The 18858-nt window shown below is 37.9% G+C and overlaps 1 protein-coding gene across 1 annotated transcript; it reads left to right on the forward strand.

The window, feature by feature from the left end:
* Positions 1-64: 64 nt before the first annotated feature.
* Positions 65-18539, forward strand: LOC146000158 (uncharacterized). Its single transcript, XM_083137498.1, has 7 exons — positions 65-215; positions 3892-3954; positions 6233-6395; positions 10197-11793; positions 14853-14967; positions 16179-16562; positions 18434-18539. Exons 1-6 carry the CDS (start codon positions 145-147, stop codon positions 16552-16554), a joined length of 2385 nt encoding a protein of 794 aa, XP_082993624.1. The 5' UTR covers positions 65-144; the 3' UTR covers positions 16555-16562; positions 18434-18539.
* Positions 18540-18858: the final 319 nt, after the last annotated feature.

The following is an 18858-nucleotide window of genomic DNA, read 5'->3' on the forward strand; positions in this document are numbered from 1 at the left end:
AATGTGGGCTGGCAACATTGAGCGAATTTTGATCGTCTAGTGTCATGTGTTTTGTTGATATTTTGGTTGTCAGCTGTCTTTGCCTTAATTTCATTGAACCCAGGTTATTGTGTGTGCCTGATTTGTTGACATTTGTTGTTGGAAATGGCAAAGATTCATGAAAGTGTTAACTTTTATAGCAAAATGGCAGAATTACAGGACAGACTTAGGAAAAGGTAGGCTATAAAACAAGGAAGCGGACTTTTGCTGTATATTTTTAATACATAAGTATTACTTATACTCTCGCAGTAATAACAAAATTGTATATCTTTAAACTAAGCTATTACATTGTATCCACCTGTTTAAAATTAAAAGAAATATGGTTTGTAACCAAATAGTGAAGTTTTATACTGTGTTAAGCATCTTTCTATAAAGGGAAAATAACAGTGTTAAATGAAGACAAATTATTTTTGTGGGGGGGGGGGGCGGTCATTAAGTTAATATAAAATTTTGAAATATCACACAAATAGTACATTTTTCTATAGGTATCTTCTAAAACATCTCTTGAAGTGTTAATTGCTATTGACATCATCTCTTATTACATACTACACGCTACTTTTGATGATACAGATATTTATATCATACAAAAAAATGCACAATATTCAATCATAGTGCCTACCGTACATTCCACCCCTAGCTTAAGGAATTAAACGTCCCTTCATTCCCAAAACTTAATAACTGTTGACCTTTGATGTAGATATGGAAGGAATGTGGATGATGACGTCAAAGTCACAGATTTCTGTCTAAACGGGAGACCGGAACAGGGGCAGCAAAGGTACGGATAAAGAAGTCACTATGTGAAAGAACATTCTATAGTCTAGAGAATCTTGTAAATATTTGCCGTACTTCGACTTCAGCTCATAAACAAGATGAAGTTTATGTTCTGTGAATTTATCCTTTACCAAGTTGTGAGCAAAATAATATCTGCTGTCTACATTTTCACTCTTCACTGCAAACAAATTATACAAAATAATTTTACCTAATGTCAAGGGGGAGCATATCCTGGCTACGGCCCTGCTATGCAAGAACTTTCTAAACTCTATACAACCTACTAAATACAAGGCATCTACAAATGATTGAAGCAGTTTCACGATGTTACTGTACGTGTATTATTGAACATATTGTGAAGTAACGGTACTACTTTACTATACCGGAGACACCTATCAAGGATTTATTTCGCAATTTTTTACATTGCTAACATACTATTCTGCATTGCGGAACATTTCTTTAGGTGAAATAATGAATTTCTAACGAAAATAATGTCTATTTCTTACATTAACGAGTACTTACTGTTGTTCCTTATTTCCCACAAACCATCCACGGATAGCCCAAAAATTCACGATAGCCCCACGAACCATCACGGGGACGAGTTATGCCTACTAGGTTAGGTTAGGTTCCATTAGCACTCCTTTCGTTCAATTTAGCATATACGTACAATACAAGAGCGTATTGTGCTCTCGTGCAGAAAGCAAATAGCGGCAGCAGCAATAGCACGTTGGAAAGAGATTTTCGTAGAAAACCACATGCATTCGCATTAAAATGGATCAAAACTACATTCCCGAACATCAACAACGCTACAGAAAATGATTTGCGTAAGTACTTTCTCCTGTAAATTTAAAGAAATCCATCTCTGGTATAGTAAAGTGTTACCGAAGTAACTTTAGAGTTTTGTAGAGGAACTCAACAAGTTTTGTGGCACATTACAAGTGTTTGATATGCTCTCTCTTCGTGATTCTGCACACACAAACTTTATAATCAAGTTCTTCCCAAACCCGATGAAGCATGTACGTGTCAATTTGATCAAAAGCACTGATAATACGAGCCTGCAGTTCTGCTAGATCACTGTAATGGAGGCACAAACACTAGATCCTTCACAAAACCCCACACACAAAAAGTCACTGTGTGTCCCAGGTTCGATACTCGGTGGAGGCGCAAGTGGTTCGGATCCTACTTTAAACTGTAGGTCCAGTCCTGATTAGCCTTATTGTGCATAAAGTGGACTTGTAACAACAAATGAAATCAAAAATTCGCCATGAGGCAATGGCAGCAGTTGTTGATCATCATTTCCACAACAACCGACCCATCGGTTTGATACTCTGGTGGTTAAGATTTTGTAGACATCGTGATGGAAGTGGGGCAGAGCACCATCCAACTGGTGGATAAAGTTCTCACTGTCTGTCTCCAACTGTGGCATAAGCCAATTTTCTAACATGTCAAGATACCCGTATTCTGTAATGGTTGTTCGCTGAAGAAGAAGCGGCCGTAAACTCTAAATTTTGATATTGTACAAAAGCATTGAGTTCCGGAAATTCACGAATATCCTCAATGGCGCCGCAGTGAACAGAAAACTTCCATAACTTGTAATGTGTCACAAAACCTGTTGAGTTTCTCTACAAAACTGCAAATTTACTTCGTGATACCTTCAAAAATGCATGTACAGTAACAATATGAAACTGCTATCAATCATTTGTAGACACCCTGTACTTTCCGCTACTTAAACTTCAGTTCATAAACAAGATGGAGGAATGTGATAGCTGATTTTCGTTCTGTGAATTTGTTTCATCAAGTTATGACCACATAATCTCTACATTTTCACTTGTATCTACAAACAAATTATACGATAGTTTTACCTAATGACGGTGCTAAGACAATGCAAGGGGGGCTGACGTTAATGAGGCCCCCTCTGGCCCCTGCCTAGCTACGGGCCTGCTCTGATCTATGTTTTCAGGTGCCAAAGGGTATTGCGAAAAAAGTAATCCTTGATTCTGTAATGATAAAAATAAAATTACTCAATACCACTCTTAAAAACAGCATTGTAAAGTTTCACTGTCCCAACAATTACAGTCAACATTTCTCAGTACTTTTGAAACATACCTTATAGTAAATGACAAAAATGCACAAATGCTCTAACTTACAGCCTGTTGGTCACATATTATTTGTAAGAAAGGTAACACTTTACTATACCGGAGACGGATTTCTTCAAATTTACAGGAGAAAGTACTTACGCAAATCATTTTCTGTAGCGTTGTTGATGTTCGGGAATGTAGTTTTGATCCATTTTAATGCGAATGCATGTGGTTTTCTACGAAAATCTATATCCGACACGCTATTGCTGCTGCCGCCATTTGCTTTCTGCACGAGAGCACAATATGCTCTCGTATTGTCCGTATATGCTAAATTGAACGAAAGGAATGCTAATGGAACCTAACCTAACAGGCCTAACCTAACCTAGTAGGCATACCTCGTCCCTGTGATGGTTTGTGAGGCTTTCGTGAATTTTTGGGCTAACGTCAATGGTTTTTGTGGCTACCAGTGGATGGTTTGTTGGAAATAAGGAACAACAGTAAGTACTCGTTAATGTAAGAAATAGACATTAATTTAATTAGAAATTCATTATTTCACCTAAAGAAATGTTCCGCAATGCAGAATAGTACGTTAGCATTGTAAAAAATTGCGAAATAAATCATTGATAGGTGTCTCCGGTATAGTAAAGTAGTACCGTAAGAAAATATTGTACATTTTCACTCTTCGAATTACATAAAGTTTTCCCAGATAACTCAGGGAATAAACTGTAAGCCCAGTCTCGATTAGCCTTTCTGAGCATAGAGTGAACTCAACATCACAAACTTTATGTTATTTGGATATGTTATGAATGTCTAGTTCAAATTACATTTAATTAAAAAAGGACAAGTGGGCTAAGTTTAAGAATTGTTGCTGGACAAAGTATCATCCATTTTATTTCGCATTTTTGAACAGTGTCTTGACAGTAACATTTTTATGATTTTTTAGTAAATTAATGTACAATAATTATTCTTTACAGATTACTGTATGTGTTATTTTTCTTTCTTGTAGTGAAGAAGAAAGACTTCAACTGGAAGAAAAGTTTGGGCAGATGATGCGTGAAAGGAAAGAGGAGTAAGTAATGAAATGCAGGATGCTTTAGCAGCTAAGTTTCAGGAATTAGGCTGTTGAGGGTTTGTAATTGCAGGTGGCAGCACAATAGTTGTGTTCTTGTGCTTGCGATAGTTCTCTCATTATACATGGCAAATTCGATGCTGGGTGTGCTGCTATTATATTAAATGACATGTTTAAATTTATTTTAGATAGATATCGTCTTTATTTGGCAGGCATGTTTTGGCCTCTAAGGCAGTTTTTACAACCAACCAGTGTACTAGATTTGAGAAAATCACAATAAAAATACTAATATTAAAATATTGTTGGTTACATAAGGAGTTAATAGACTTAAAGCACAATGAAATAAGCTCAAGATTTGAGACAAGAAGTGGCAAGGGTATGATTACAGCTACATGGCTGGAAATTTTTCAAAATTTAAATAAGCTGTATATAAAATGACATTTTGGTTTTAAAATTGTGAATATAATCCTAAATTTGATTTTAAAACTTATTGCACAAAATAAACATGTCCGTTCCAATAGCACATTTATGTAGTTACTACAGTATTAAATTTATTCCTGTATAAAGGAGTGCATTTTTGCTTGTCAAATGTTTAGGCTACAGCAGAATTAATATTTTTTTCATGAATTGCATAACTCACAGGATATTTCAAGCTGCAGAAAGTGTCACGTCGGTAAATAAGCTCTAAATTTCATGTTTAAGGGTTTATTTCACATTTTGCAGTTCATTGTGCATCATTTAGTATCAAAACAGGGCAGGCAAATTCCCCTCACACCTTTCAGAAACATGAAAAATGAACATTACAGCATGTTACTTCACATTTTGTGTTTTCGTCATAAACAAAATATGCATTCCTCTATACACAGGGTTCACCTAAAAGAAATAGACAGTTTAAACGCTTTATAAATTGAAATTTGTTTGTTACATCAGAAAGCATTTGGTAACAGTTTGTTATATCGGAGAAACATTAAAATCAGATATTTTGTGTTTCGCATGGTTCGTACTTACCAATTGTGTATTGCGGAACATAGTTCAAGGTGCCATTGTGCTTTTTATACGAAATCAAACAATTTTTCACATACAGAGTGATTTTTTTTATTCCTTTCTTCGCTTCTGTATCACACAATATGGCGGGCACATTTTGACTCACGGGGTTATGCAGTGTTTCCAACCTTCTTCACCGAAAAATACCTACCATCGTGTTCGTCACGTGTGAAAATTGTACATTATGCATGGGTAGCTGACGGATAGCCCCATGAACCATTCACGGATAGCCCCACAAACCATTCATGTATAGCCCCACGAATCATTCACAGATAACCCCACGAACCATTATGCACGGTTAGCCCTACGAACCATTTTCAATAAGGTTAGGTTAGGTTAGGCAAGCGTAGTTAAAAAAAAGGGGGTTGTAAACACTGACAGGGGCTTACGTCATCAAACGTATGCAGCATGCAGTTCACGTAGTGAAAGCAATGGCAATTGTGCGTCGGTGAGATATTTCTCTTGAAAAATACATGATTTCCAGGTCAAATATATTCCACGATGAAAGAAAATACCTCAACGAACGTTGGAAAGCTTGGAGAAACTCATTTCCGTAAGTAGTTTCTTCTGCAAAGTTAAGAAATGTGTCTCCGATATAACGATCTGTTACCAAGCATTTAGTACTGTTGTATAGAGAAAGTCTTGAAGTTTACGATCTCCGCTTTTTGTTTGTCTTCGTGACGTCAACATCATGTGAGCACCCTTGACGTAAGTATGGCTTCTAGCCAGGTGGAGAAGACTTTCTGCGTGATTGAATTTGCAAAAACAAATTCTGTTACTATCGTGCAGCGTTCGTTTAGAACACGGTAAGGTAAACATGTGGCATGAATGGGTAAGAAACCAGTAGGAAGTCAGTCAAGGCAGTCAATCTACAATTGGAACAAGAAATTTAAAGAAACTGGTTGTCTGTACAAGGACAAAAGTCTTTGGAGACAAGAACTGGACTATAGCATTGATATCTGTCATGTTACAAAAGGGTCACACATAGAACACTTGTAACTTAATGTAATCTTTAGGACGTACTCTTCAAACCATGTAAGTATTTCAGCCCTATTATTAAAACTCTTCTTTCTGTAAAACTTTGAAAGTGTCTATTTCTTTTTAGGCTAACCCTGTATATTGCACCAGTGAATTTTTAAGTGAAATGAATACCTTTCCTGAAATTCCAAATGATAATCTTTAAATTGTGCAATTAAATATTATTTTGTCATTTGTCCATTCTCTCACATTGCAGGAACGACAAGAAAATTCACTCTATGAAAGAAAAATATGCCAAGTTCTTGGAAGAAGATAAGTACCGACGCGAACGCAATGAGAGAATCTTGCAAACCTTGGACAGAATTGAGAATCAAGCTGCTATTTTGGCTGCTAAGACAGAGAGACTTAGGCTGTTGAGGGTAAGCAGTAGACTTCTATTTGTACATAAGACAGTGGAAAATTATGTATGTTTATTTGTATCTAGTGCATTAACTGACATGATCAATTACCAAGTGTTAGGTAATAATCAAAATATAATTATTGATAAGAACTCACAGCTTTCCCTTTTAAGAGACAATAAACAGCTTCCAAATTCCAAATTCAAGTACTTAGGAGTAATACTTACAAATTATAATTTATTTATTTAAGCCTTGTTTTAAATGGCGGAGTTAAGGAGGAAATAGGAAGCTGGCTTATTTCAGGAAATGCATGTTACTTTTCTCTTAAACTTTTATCTTCTCATATAATATCTAAGAAACTAAAAGTTAAAATATACAAAACAGTAATTTTGCCTGTATTATTATATGGATGTGAAACTTGGTTCCCTATATTAAAAGAGGAACATGAATTAAAGAGTATTTAAAAATAAAATCGTTAGAAAAATATTTGGACCTAAAAGGGATGAGGAGACAGACATGTGAGTGGAGAAGGTTACATAATTTGTATCCATGTCCAGATATTATTAGAATGATTAAATCAAGAAGACTTAGGTGGGCAGGCCATGTGACGTGAATGGGAGAGGCAAGATGAGTTTACAGGATTCTTGTTGGGAAACCTGATGGTAAGAGACCAGTAGGAAGACCAAGACGAAGATCGAGGGATAAAGTTGAGGTGGACAAGAAGGAAATCTTCAAAGATGGAAAAGATTGGATTGATTTTGCCCAGGATAGGACAGATGGAAGGCTTGTGTTGCTGCAACCATGAACCTTTGGGTTTAAGAACTAGAGAGTTAGTTAGTATTCACTGACATTGAACTATGCTTTTAATAGCAAATGTTAATCTTCACATGCATCACAGACAAATATGTGAGAACTGTAATGTTGATTTCTACCTCTGTCTCGGATATAGGTAGTGTTAATACACTGGACACAAGTCCATACTTTTTCCATGAAACTATTTAGTAAGTTATAAAAAGGTCAGTGTACTAGAATAACCAGACATTTTGGTTTTGATGGGACAGTTCTGGTTTTTATCTGGAGTGCAGAAGATATCTTGTACAAGAATGAAGGAATGCAATGCATCTTAACTATTATATTTTATTCGTACAATATATACTGAATATTCTTTATTCATTTATTGATTTTTTGTGTGATGTAGATTTTCCTTTTTTTAATATTAAGGATTCTAGGCCTACTGATATCTCTACGCTAGATATAATTTTCAAGCTGCTGTGTTGAAAATATTGAATGCTAAGGACAGTAGCAAAGTATAAACTGAAGTATCCCAGTTTTTACAGTAATACAGAATCATTTACTTACTCTACTGTTAGATTCAGATTTATTTTCTAAAGTTGTTACCTTTCACTGATTGTCTTTTCATTGAACTTTGTTTCAAAATATGGTGGTTGGTTTATGACAGATACACTCCTCAAAGTTTGGAATAATGGTATATTAGGCAATAGGTCTTGATTGATTGGTGCTTTAAGTCTACTTTATGCACAGTAAAGCTAATCGGGACTGAACCTGCAGTTTAAAGTGGGATCCGATCCACTATGTGCCTTCACCGTGAATAGAACCCGGGACCTCTTGATTACAAGGCAACTACTATTAGAGGATAGGTGACAAGCAGGGTGGCATATGTCGGCGAAAGCATGAGAACGTCCAGCAGACAGATACCGTGTGTTGTTGAATTCCAAGATCTTACCTATCACCTATTGCCTAATGTATCAATATTCCAAACTTTTTGTGAGGAATGTATATTGAGACGTGTTTGAATTTGTTTAAATATAAACATAACAAGTTTTAAATTTTATGTGAACATTTATACAGAGTGTCTATAAAAGAACTCCGCGGTTTAGAAACTAAATATTTTATTAAAAACTCAAACTCAGGAAAAAGTAAATACATGTTTTTGAAGGTAATGTTATCAAGTTTTGTTTACAATTTAGTAAATTTCAATGTGTGCCCCGTTTGTAGCATCCAAACAATAATCAACTTCTTGCCACGTCCTGACCAGCATGTCTGGGGTGATTGATTGCCACAGAAGTGATAATTCTTTGCCTTAGATGGTTGACATTTTGAATTTTCTCCACATAAACCATGTTCTTCACATGTCCCCATAGGAAAAAGTCTAAGGGAGTAAGTGAATAACAACACGGTCATGCATAAGACTGCACCAAACATTCAACTTGGGTGAGTCACGTTGATGCTCAATGAACTCATGAGGTGTCTGTGAGCCCCAAATGCGACAATTGTCTCAGTTAACAGTACCACTGACATGAAAAGTGGCCTCATCGGTAAAACTAACATAGTTTAGAAAAGCATTGTTTTCTTCATCTTGTTCAGCATAGAAACAGCAAACTGTGATCTCTTAGTCTTGTCTGTAGGCTTAATTTCATGCAAAAGTTGTACCTTGTAAGCTTTTAAACAAAGCCTCTTGTGCACCACTTTATAAACAGTCAATCTTGGTATACTCAACTGAAGACTGTCCCGTGTCAAGGATTTTTTGGGTCTTTGTATGCATGAGGTTTGAATTCTTTCCACATCCTCTTCAGAAACACGCGGCCTACCTGGCGACTTTTGTTTCAGAACACTTCCAGTTTCTTTAAACGCCTTAAGCCATTGACAAATGGTTTTGTCCGAAGGTGCAACACCACCATACTCGCGTCGGTTACGCTGTACAGTAATAACAGATCCAGTTTCTACAAGCCATATCACACACTGCGCCTTCTGTTGTGGCTTCACCATTGCACTGAACTGCACTGACTGGGTTCGGCTCGTCTTGGCCACTTCAAGGTCAACACTGCGCAGAGTTGCAAACCTTTGTTGGAATAAACTCCAAACAGCTTGAATAAAACTTAATGAGCTACTGATTTCAAAGTAATTAACTAACCTGAGTTATCTAATGCCGTTTGCACACTATGATTGTTTAAAACCCTGAAGTTCTTTTATAGATACCCTGTATTGAAAATGTGAAAAATATAATGAAAATACTAGTTTCCGTAAAAAATCATGATTTAATTTTAAAAAATAGGTTTTTTTTATTAAATCAAAAATCAACAAACTTGGGTTTTGAATCTGAATGTAATCATGTTAGTTGGTAACATCTAAGATTTAAATCAAATGCAGCCAAAAATCTTCTTCTTTTTTTTTTAATATGTAGAACAAATGGACAAATTGCAATCGGTTGCAGGTTATATAAAGTTGTATCCACACTAAAAATAATTGTTTGAAAATCAAATTAGAGATTTTTCAAGTACTAAGATGAGCCATATAAGAAAATAACTCTTGTGTGCTGGATCTTTGTGGTCTCTGGTTTCCAAATCTGTCTAATTTCATGGTAATTGTGATTTTTTAGCATAGTGGCTAACAATGTTGCCTTGTAATTAAGGTGTCCCAGTAGAGGCACATTGCACACAGGTTTGGATCCCACTTTAAACTCTAGGTCTAGTCTTGATTTGCTTATATGAACATAAAGTGGACGTGAACAAACATTTCCCTTGTGATTAATGTTGGTACTTATTTTCCAGCCATATATGCATTATGATTTCACTTTCTTATTCTGTCCAGAAATTTTTATAGCTAATACAATTTTTTTTCTTTGACTGGACATAGTACAGCGAGAACTTAAAACTGTCACTTGAGCTTCATTGTTGTATAGTTCAGGTAAAACTTGCTTTGTATCTTTTCATTATATTCATATTAGCCATAATTATAATTACTTTGCTATTTGTGAAATTCTTGTATTTCATAATTTTGTTTCACAATCTACTTGCATTACAGAGGCATTATGAATCCTGTGTTGGGAAGACCTACCCAAGTTGGAGAGAAAGGATGAAAAAGAGATTAAATGATATAGATGTTTCATTTAAGAGGAAAGGCTTAGTGGATGCTGGAATTAACACAGATGCACCTGGCTTTGTGGATGGGCATCCATACCAAAATGGGGATATAGGACTGAAACCTACAAACTATGCCTCAAGAAGTTTTTCAGATGCTTACAATCCATATCCAAAAACTCATATAAAGTACAGTTCCTTATTCAGTCCTTCTTCACGGAGGCCATTTGATGAAAATTTGGGATATCGGAAGAGAACGGAGTCTGATTATTTGGCTGGTGGTGATTTCCTTTCACGTGATGAGAAGAGTAAGCATTATCCACAGAGCGAACCTGCTCCGGTTATTGAGGAAGGTACAAGGGATGCTTTGGGGTATAGGAATATATTGTACGATCCTAAAGCTGGCATCGGCACAGCAGCGGTCGGCGAAAAGCCACAGGAAGTGAGCCTCATGCTTGAAAACGAGCAGAACACAAGTAGAGACCTGCTCAACGTATCCCTCTCGGAAGATCCAACGACATGTGAGCCAACTGTACCTGTTTGCGAGACGGGGCATGATGCTAAGGTGAGTGCAGATGCACTGAAGGATGATAAAGGAAAGGCAGAGTCTCTGGCGAAACTTGATGAAGAACAAAGATATGAAGTTCAGCATCCCGAAGCAACAGAAGACGATAACAACGTTGAAAATATTCCTGCGTATCAAGATGGTGGGAAGAGCAACACTGTGGCTCAAGTCGAAGGTAATGAAGAAGAAAAGGATTCAGTTGAAATTGAAGATACGCCCTTTGATGATAGAGTTTCTAATATCAAAGCTCTTCCGAAACTGAAAAGCCCATACACTTTGAGTTTGCGGGCAGCTGAAATGAGTCAGGATGATGATGACCAAAATATTGATATCGGAGGAGCAGGAGATAATATATCTACAGTCGCTGTTGAGAAGAAAGATGATGTACTACCAGAAACATCAGATGATCATGTGCTGCAGGTGCCTGCGGACTCTGAAGATAAACCATTCGACATTCCTGAAACTGGAGAGAATGGAGAAGATAGCCCAAGCAAAGAACCTGAAGCAAATCTTGAAGTTGAAAATGTAGAGGCACTTGATGATGATGAAAAGGCAGATGGTGTTGAGGATGAGGAAACAGCTGAGGATAAACCAGAAGACAAAGAGGTGAAGGATGAGGAAATATCTGAGGATAAACCAGAAGACAAAGAGGTCAAGGATGACGAAATAGCTGAGGATAAAGCAGAAGATGAAGAGGTGAAGGATGAGTCTCAGAATGATGCAGATGAAAAGGATTTGAAGGTCGAAAGCAATGATATTTCTTTGACAAACGAGGAGGAAATTGCCGCTGGTGCCACGCTGAGTGTTACGACTGATGCCGACTTGTCGGAGATTGCCGAACCAGTAACGAGTGACGAAGGCTTGGAGAAAAAGGCTGCTCCTCCAGTGATAAACGTACCTGATGACATCTCGAGCACCGACGATATTCCTGTTAGCTCGGGTGACGATTTCTTCGATCAAAAAGTGCCTGCAGAGAGTGAGTATGCCAGTTCTCATGTTAATTGCATGTAGGGAATATGCCACGTTGGTGGCTGAGAACGTTCAGTGGTTGACTCACAATCCCCACGAACAGTTCCATCTTATAGTCCTGATCGGGGCTTGGATCTTCTGTGTGTGTATCCTTTCATCAATTACATCTAATGATCATGCATTCTCATGTTGGAATTAGCTGAAAATGGTAGAATGCAAGAAATATACAAACGTAGGAGATCTATCTCCCCACTTACTGTCATTGGACCCAACAACTCTTATCCAATATTCCATGCTGTTGCTTCATTTGAATTAATTTTTCTTATTTATCATTGCTTTTGGCTTCTTGCGATGATGAGGACAAGTGATGATATGATTGATGAAGGGACACTCACAAAGAACACCCATGCCCAGGCTGGGATTTGAACCCAGGACCTCCTGTTGCTCTCCAACACATTTTGCCATCCTTTTTATGGCATTTTAGCATTTGCACAGATTAACTTTTACACATACATTTGACATAATTTGTGTATTTAATGTTATTCTGGATGAAAGGTTGCTGAAATGAAATATGAGGTACTGTAAAATTATTTCTCTTGGAATCCCTGTTTACTGTATCACTGATGTTGCCATGCTTTTGAGGTTAAGTAATTATTTGGTACGGTCAATTAACAACTGGATTAATGGCGTGAAAAGCGAAATAAAGTGACAGAGCGATGAAACTTACGGGATATGTAGGCCTGGCTGGGGTACGCCACATGTCTGTGAGACGAGTTCCAGACTGCATCGCTAGGTGGCAGCACTGGCAGGGAAGGGAGGTTGTGTATGTGCAATTTGCCTCCAAGGTGCTAGTCAGTCATTCAGTGAGGTGAGTCATGGCGTTCACAGTGTCAGGTGCCACAAAGGAGGCTCAGTGATCCATGATACAGTTTTTGACGGCAGAAGGCAACACCATAGTGAAGGTGTTCATGAACAATAGTGTATGCTGTACCATGACTAATGCTGAGTTCGGTTGCAATCTTGTTCAGACTAATCCCCCCGACACTCCTGTATGAGGTCAGAATGGACTCATCCTTAATGGCATACTCCCCGGTGTTGTTGAGGCACCTGACACTGTGAACACTATGACTCACCTCACTGAATGACTGACTGGCACCTTGGATGCAAATTGCATATACACAACCTCCCTTTGACTCACCTCACTCAATGACTGACTGGCACCTTGGAGGCAAATTGCACATACACAACCTCCCTTCCCTGCCAGTGCTGCCACCTAGAGATGTGGTCTGGAACTCGTTTGGAGACATGTGGCGTACCCCAGCCTGGCCTACATATCCCGTAAGTTTCATCACTCTGTTACATTATTTTGCTCACTCTGTTACATTATTTTGCTTTTTCACAGCATTAATCTGGTTATTTATTGACCGTACCAAATATATAAAATACAATGTTTTCAGCCTTTGCACTCCTGCTGAAGACAATTCTGAATTATGCTGTTCGTAGTTTTGAATTTCCACATCCAGTCAGATGCAAGGACCCTAATCTGGTCCTCCCTACCAACATTTCCCTGCAGCGAGGTTTATGCACTGGATGTTTTAGGAGGGGAGAAAACTTATTGTTAGCATTATGCATATTGCAGTATTATTTTATTTATTCTCTTGGGAATGTCAAACTTTCGATGGTGTAGAAAACACCAGTGGGAACAGGACAGGTTGAAGATTTGGTTTGTGTTAGAAGAAGTCAAAACTTCAGTTTCATTAGCTGTAACTTGCAGTTGAATTTGTTTGTCCATAAGGAATGCATAGGGTCTATAAATAATTATTCATCATTTTTTACAGATCGTATCTGTCTTAATAATCAACTCAAAAAACTGCTTCCACTTGCAACATGGGGAGAAATACTCTCTTGTCCTGTGTTTTGGTTTTTCAATAGTAGTGCCCACTCTTGACAATATTGAAATAAATGCATATCTGGTGCGAAACTGTCACTCTTCGCCTTAATGTCAGACCCATTGCTAATTCCTTGCACCCTGTTGAAATTTCTTAGAAGAAAATGTCATAAATATTGAATGGATTGATGTTATTGCTCCAAAGTTACAATCAACTGCTGTCAGTCTCCGTGGAAGAGTGGTTGGACTAGCATGCTGTGAATGAAGGTTTCTTACAAACACAATTTGTTTGTAGATTAGGCACACACAGGAGATACGTAGAAATTTTCAGCGAGAAATGCAGGGTCGACCAGGACTTGAACCCAGGTCTCTGGCATACCGTGTCATTGCTCTAACCACTGAGCTACCGAGCCAGCCTGGCCTCACCTGATTTTTAGCTATCGCTGTTTTACCTGCATAGAATCGTCTCTGCCAGTGCTACCGCAACACGATCTGTTGCCTTTGAAATACAGTAGACTTCGACGTTGCCTGGTTCCTCCCAGCGTAGAGTTAATTAACAGGCAACAGATCCCATTGCAGTAGCACTGTCAGAGATGATTTCATGCAGGTAAAACGGCGATAGCGAAAAATATGGCAAGGCCAGGCTGGCTCGGTAGCTCAGTGTATGCCAGAGACTCGGGTTCGAGTCCTGGTCGAGCCTGCATTTTTCGCTGAAAGTTTCTACAATTTGTTTACTCTTAATTTTTTTTTAATGCCATTTAACATAACATAACCCATGGTGCAACCTTCCCCCATGTCTCAGCAGATGTGGGCGATGATTTAACCAGTTGTGGGGTGACGTCTGGTCAGCATCATGAACACCCAGTTGTTGTTGTTGTTGTAGTTTTTCCATGACCAGATTTTTATGCCATTTGCTCATGTAAATGTATGTGCACCTGTATGTTGCCAGGTATATGAACATGTTGCACATGTTCATTTAATTTTATGTGTATATTTGTTAATTCTCATACCTTGGCGTAACCATGTGTGAATCATGTCCAGCGAAAGCAGAATTCAAATGGGTCTTTGATGTGGGTGGTAGTTATACGAGCTTTGAAAATTACTCAAAGCTCTGCTTTGTGTATTTTTATCATTCGGTTTTCAGTTTTACATGGATTTTAATTTTTTTTTTCATGAAGCTCTGCAGAATTACAGAAGTCTCCTTGGAGTGGAACCTGCTGCCCAATCAGGCTGCAGTGATATTGAAGAAGACTTAGAAGAACAAATGGCTGCTATAGTGGGAGATGATGCCAAGTATGTACATTTACTAAACATCTTTTGTCTTTGCTTTGTACATTTAGTGGTTATGATTTAAAATTAAGTAATGTTATGTGGTAGTGGTGCATTAGCACAGTAGGCTATTTGTTCCCATCTTTAGATGCGAGACATAGTCCTCCTCGCTTGATAACGTGCCTATCTATAAAAGTAAAGTAATGTTTGCCATGCTTGTTGCATTGTACCATGAAGGCACATTGGGGGATGGGGAGGTAAGGTACCACACACTAAAGGACCTTAGATGATGTGATCAACACCATGCTCCACATGTCTAGTGGTAAACACAGTGAAGGTATTGAAAGGACAAGTAGCACAAATTTGGCCCTCACGTGATTCATGCCCAATGTAGTAGTCAGAATCCTTTGGCATGCCCTATTAAGCAACAGGGTGATGAATGATTCAACGTTGATCCTCATGAGTGAGCTGTTGAACTTTGGCAACAACCCTTCCTGCATGCTCAATCATACTCAATGGATTTCCTGAACTGAGTACGCCATTCAAACACCTGTGTACCTTCTTTCCTGAACACCTATGTAATCAATGCCAGTGTCTTCATTGCATTTTTCCCTGAGATTGGCACAAAATTTGATCCACTGTTCCATTCTTGTATTCATTTGAAATTGCTACACACCACAGACACAACCGGAATAAAATGCTGTAAATGGTCAGCACATTCACCCACCTGCATGAAATTTTGCACACAGACCCCCAAGATATGCAAGTACAAACATCTACCATTGCATTGTGCCACTGCTGTCAAGATGGCAGTGCAGTCCCAAGAATTCTGGATAATAACCTCACATGTATTTTTCCACCTCTTGTCTTAACTCTCATTCACAGTTTTTTTAATGACATTCTCATTGGGTGATATATTGAGTCTAATGGGAAGTGCTCCCAGACTCAATACCTGGTGGGAGCTCCAAAATTTTGGAGTTGATCAGTATCATGAGAACAATTAGGAAAGTACTGGAAAGCAATAATAGCAGACTCTAGTCCTGAGAGTCATAAAGTAGCAGCAACTGAACATGATGCACTGAACACCCAATGAGAAGCCACTTAGCAACCCATAACCCTCAACAGGATGTCAGGGTTACAAGGTTTGTTTTCAAATATATTTATTGCTATTTGGTTTATGTGGAAACTTGTGTCCAGTTTGTTAAAGATATTAGCCAAATAATTTATTATTTCAGACAAGAGAAAGCAGAAAAGCCTGCAGAGAAGCCCCCAGGCGAAGCAGCTGTTCCTGTAACTTCTGTTACCGAAGAAACGACTTCGGAATCTGATCCATCTCTGTTGCCAGACCCGGAACGACAATCCACTCCAGTGCAGCTAGAAGTAGAGTCTCTAGAAAAAGATATGAGTGGAGAAAAACCTGCCGAAACCTGTGATAAGCCCAAGGGACAAAAAGAAGAGAAGAAAGGTTCTACAGGGGTGAAAATCACCCCGAAGAAAAGACTTCCGGGATTGTCTGTAGCTCTGGAGTCCGACTCGGAATCCATTCAACTGAGTGCGGGCCTTCAGTCTGCGGAGAGTGACGGTGACTTCGACTTCAGTGACCAGCAGTAAAGCAATATGTAAGTCAAAATGCAAACTTTACGGTTCAAAATAAGGAGAAAATAAAATAATTTTTACATTTACTTTATTGGGATATGTTTGCCCGTTTCGTGGGATTTACATCAGGCTAAATACCAATTGTCATATTAAATAATAAAGATATTTCCGAGAGAGCAAGAATACTGCTGGGACATTCCATTGTCACAAGTGGGACATGCAGACTACATTTTTGATATTAAAGTAACTATTCTACTGATAGTTAAGTAACATTTTTCTTACAGTTTCTGTGCAATGAAGTATTAAATTTAACACTGTTGATTAAACATAACTACCCTTAATTTCCCAGATTTATAGCTATAAGTGAGCAATTTTGTGTCACATGTGGGACAGATGAAACACTGCCTCTTCACTTAAGAAATTTATTTTAATTTCTGCGAATTGTCAGGTAAAGAAAGGTAAAGTGCTCCCCTGTGCTTTGCACCATGCCATGAAGGCGTATAGGGGGTGTGGAGTTAGGGCCCAACACTTTCTTCATCATGGCCGAAGCACCATGCCCCTGACTGCCTTTACCCCCAGAGTTTCCTCCAGGTACCCACTTTATACGATGCTGGGTGGGCACCGGAGCCACTTTGACAGGTGGAAAAAATCCCGGTTGTCCCCCGCTGGGGATCGAACCCGGGTCTCTTGCATGGTAGTCAGACGCCATAACGACTGAGCTACCGCGGCTTTTGCGAATTGTCAAACAATGAAAAATAATTTATATAAGACGAAGAGAAAAGGTAATTGATCTTTGAATATTCTAGTGGAGGTGAAGGGGAAATGTAACAGATAAAGGAGAAATTCATTGTTTTTTTGGTGTCACAGTTGGGACACAATAGAAAACAAAGGAAAATCAAAATGTTAAAATAAACGAACAATATGTAAAATCCCTTCTCCAGTCTAACTTAGTTATGTATAATACTGAATATTTATGCAAATTACAATTATAGATTCCTCACTCACAAGATAGGATAAAGTTCAGTATTGCATTAAATTTTAAAAATTATGGTTCAGGGACACTTTTACATGGAATCCCCCTGCTTGCAAATGTCAATGCCACTGCTTACTTGTGGTGTCACCAGATGGTAGCAGTTGTTCTTAGTAGAACTGTGAACTGATTTTAACCAGTTATCGTTGCTGCAGTAGGTAAGTGCGGGGAAATGGGAATACACAAGTTTCCCCTATTGCTTGCATTAACACCCTTTAGAACATGTTTATGATGGATCTCGGTACTCTAGAACACACTTTTTTTTTTTTTAAATGGGGATGTCTTATGTGCAGTGTCAACAGATGTTCAGCCATGGACATTGTTGTGGAATAACCACCCATTGACATACACTGACAACTCACAATTGTTTATCGAAACATCTCCAGAGAAAGGTTTCAAATCTAGCCAGAATTATGGTGAGACATGTTCCATATGTATGGACAGGTCACCTTTGCAGCATATACTGCAACTTATAGAATACATTGAATCAAAATTCTGAGTAGTAAGATTAATTGTCTTCTTTTAAGCTCAAAACACCATACCATTCACTTCCTGGGAACAGAAAAAAGTGTTGCCAGAAGGCAATTTTAAAAAACACTCCAAGGCACGAAGTTTAAAGAAGTAAAGTATAGCTTTGGGGGGGGGGGGGGGAATGGGGATTTCTGTGTATTGTGAAGACATAACAGAAGATTAATTCATATTCCAATCATAAAATAAGCTTCCAAGAATTCTCAATTTGGCAGAATATCAATTTGTGCTTTATTTTAAAATCTCACGTTACAATCTTATTATTAGTATTTGAATATTTTAGTTGTAATCATGTTGAATGTAGAGTTGAATCTATTTTGCTTTGTATATTTTCAGGTTCTAAGGATCATGAAACATGGAAGTTAAGAAGTTCCATTATTTATTTATTTATTTTATATTTATGAGGCATTTGTTACAAAAGTGGTTCAGTTAATTTATTTTAGTATTTCAATGAAAAGCATGATGAATTATAATGGTATTTTGGTCTGAACTAATAAGAATCGATGTTTCACTTAATTTTGATGTTTTCTATTTCTTCTTTCACAATATTTCTATGCATTCATTTGCAATATGTAAGACTTGGTAATCATAATTTTGATGATTATATAAATTGCAAACACAAACCCATTACTGTGTGTTTTGGTAGATTGAGAAGATCAAAATTTTGGTGGTTTTTTTTTTTTTGCATGTGTCTTATTGAATATAAAGAAGGAAGAAATAGAATGCATGTGGGGTAAGTCATGAAAAGGGTATGATTAGTT

The sequence above is a fragment of the Lepisma saccharinum genome, chromosome 16, assembly GCF_977018435.1.
Source record: "Lepisma saccharinum chromosome 16, izLepSacc3.1, whole genome shotgun sequence".
Classification (NCBI taxonomy): Eukaryota; Metazoa; Arthropoda; class Insecta; order Zygentoma; family Lepismatidae; genus Lepisma; species Lepisma saccharinum.

Excerpts from the sequence above, each read along its gene's own strand:
- LOC146000158 (XM_083137498.1), top strand. The coding sequence starts at position 145 with ATGGCAAAGATTCATGAAAGTGTTAACTTTTATAGCAAAATGGCAGAA. Across the intron at positions 3,955-6,232 it reads ATGCGTGAAAGGAAAGAGGA|GAACGACAAGAAAATTCACT; the intron begins GTAAGTAATGAA and ends CTCACATTGCAG. Across the intron at positions 14,968-16,178 it reads ATAGTGGGAGATGATGCCAA|ACAAGAGAAAGCAGAAAAGC; the intron begins GTATGTACATTT and ends TTATTATTTCAG.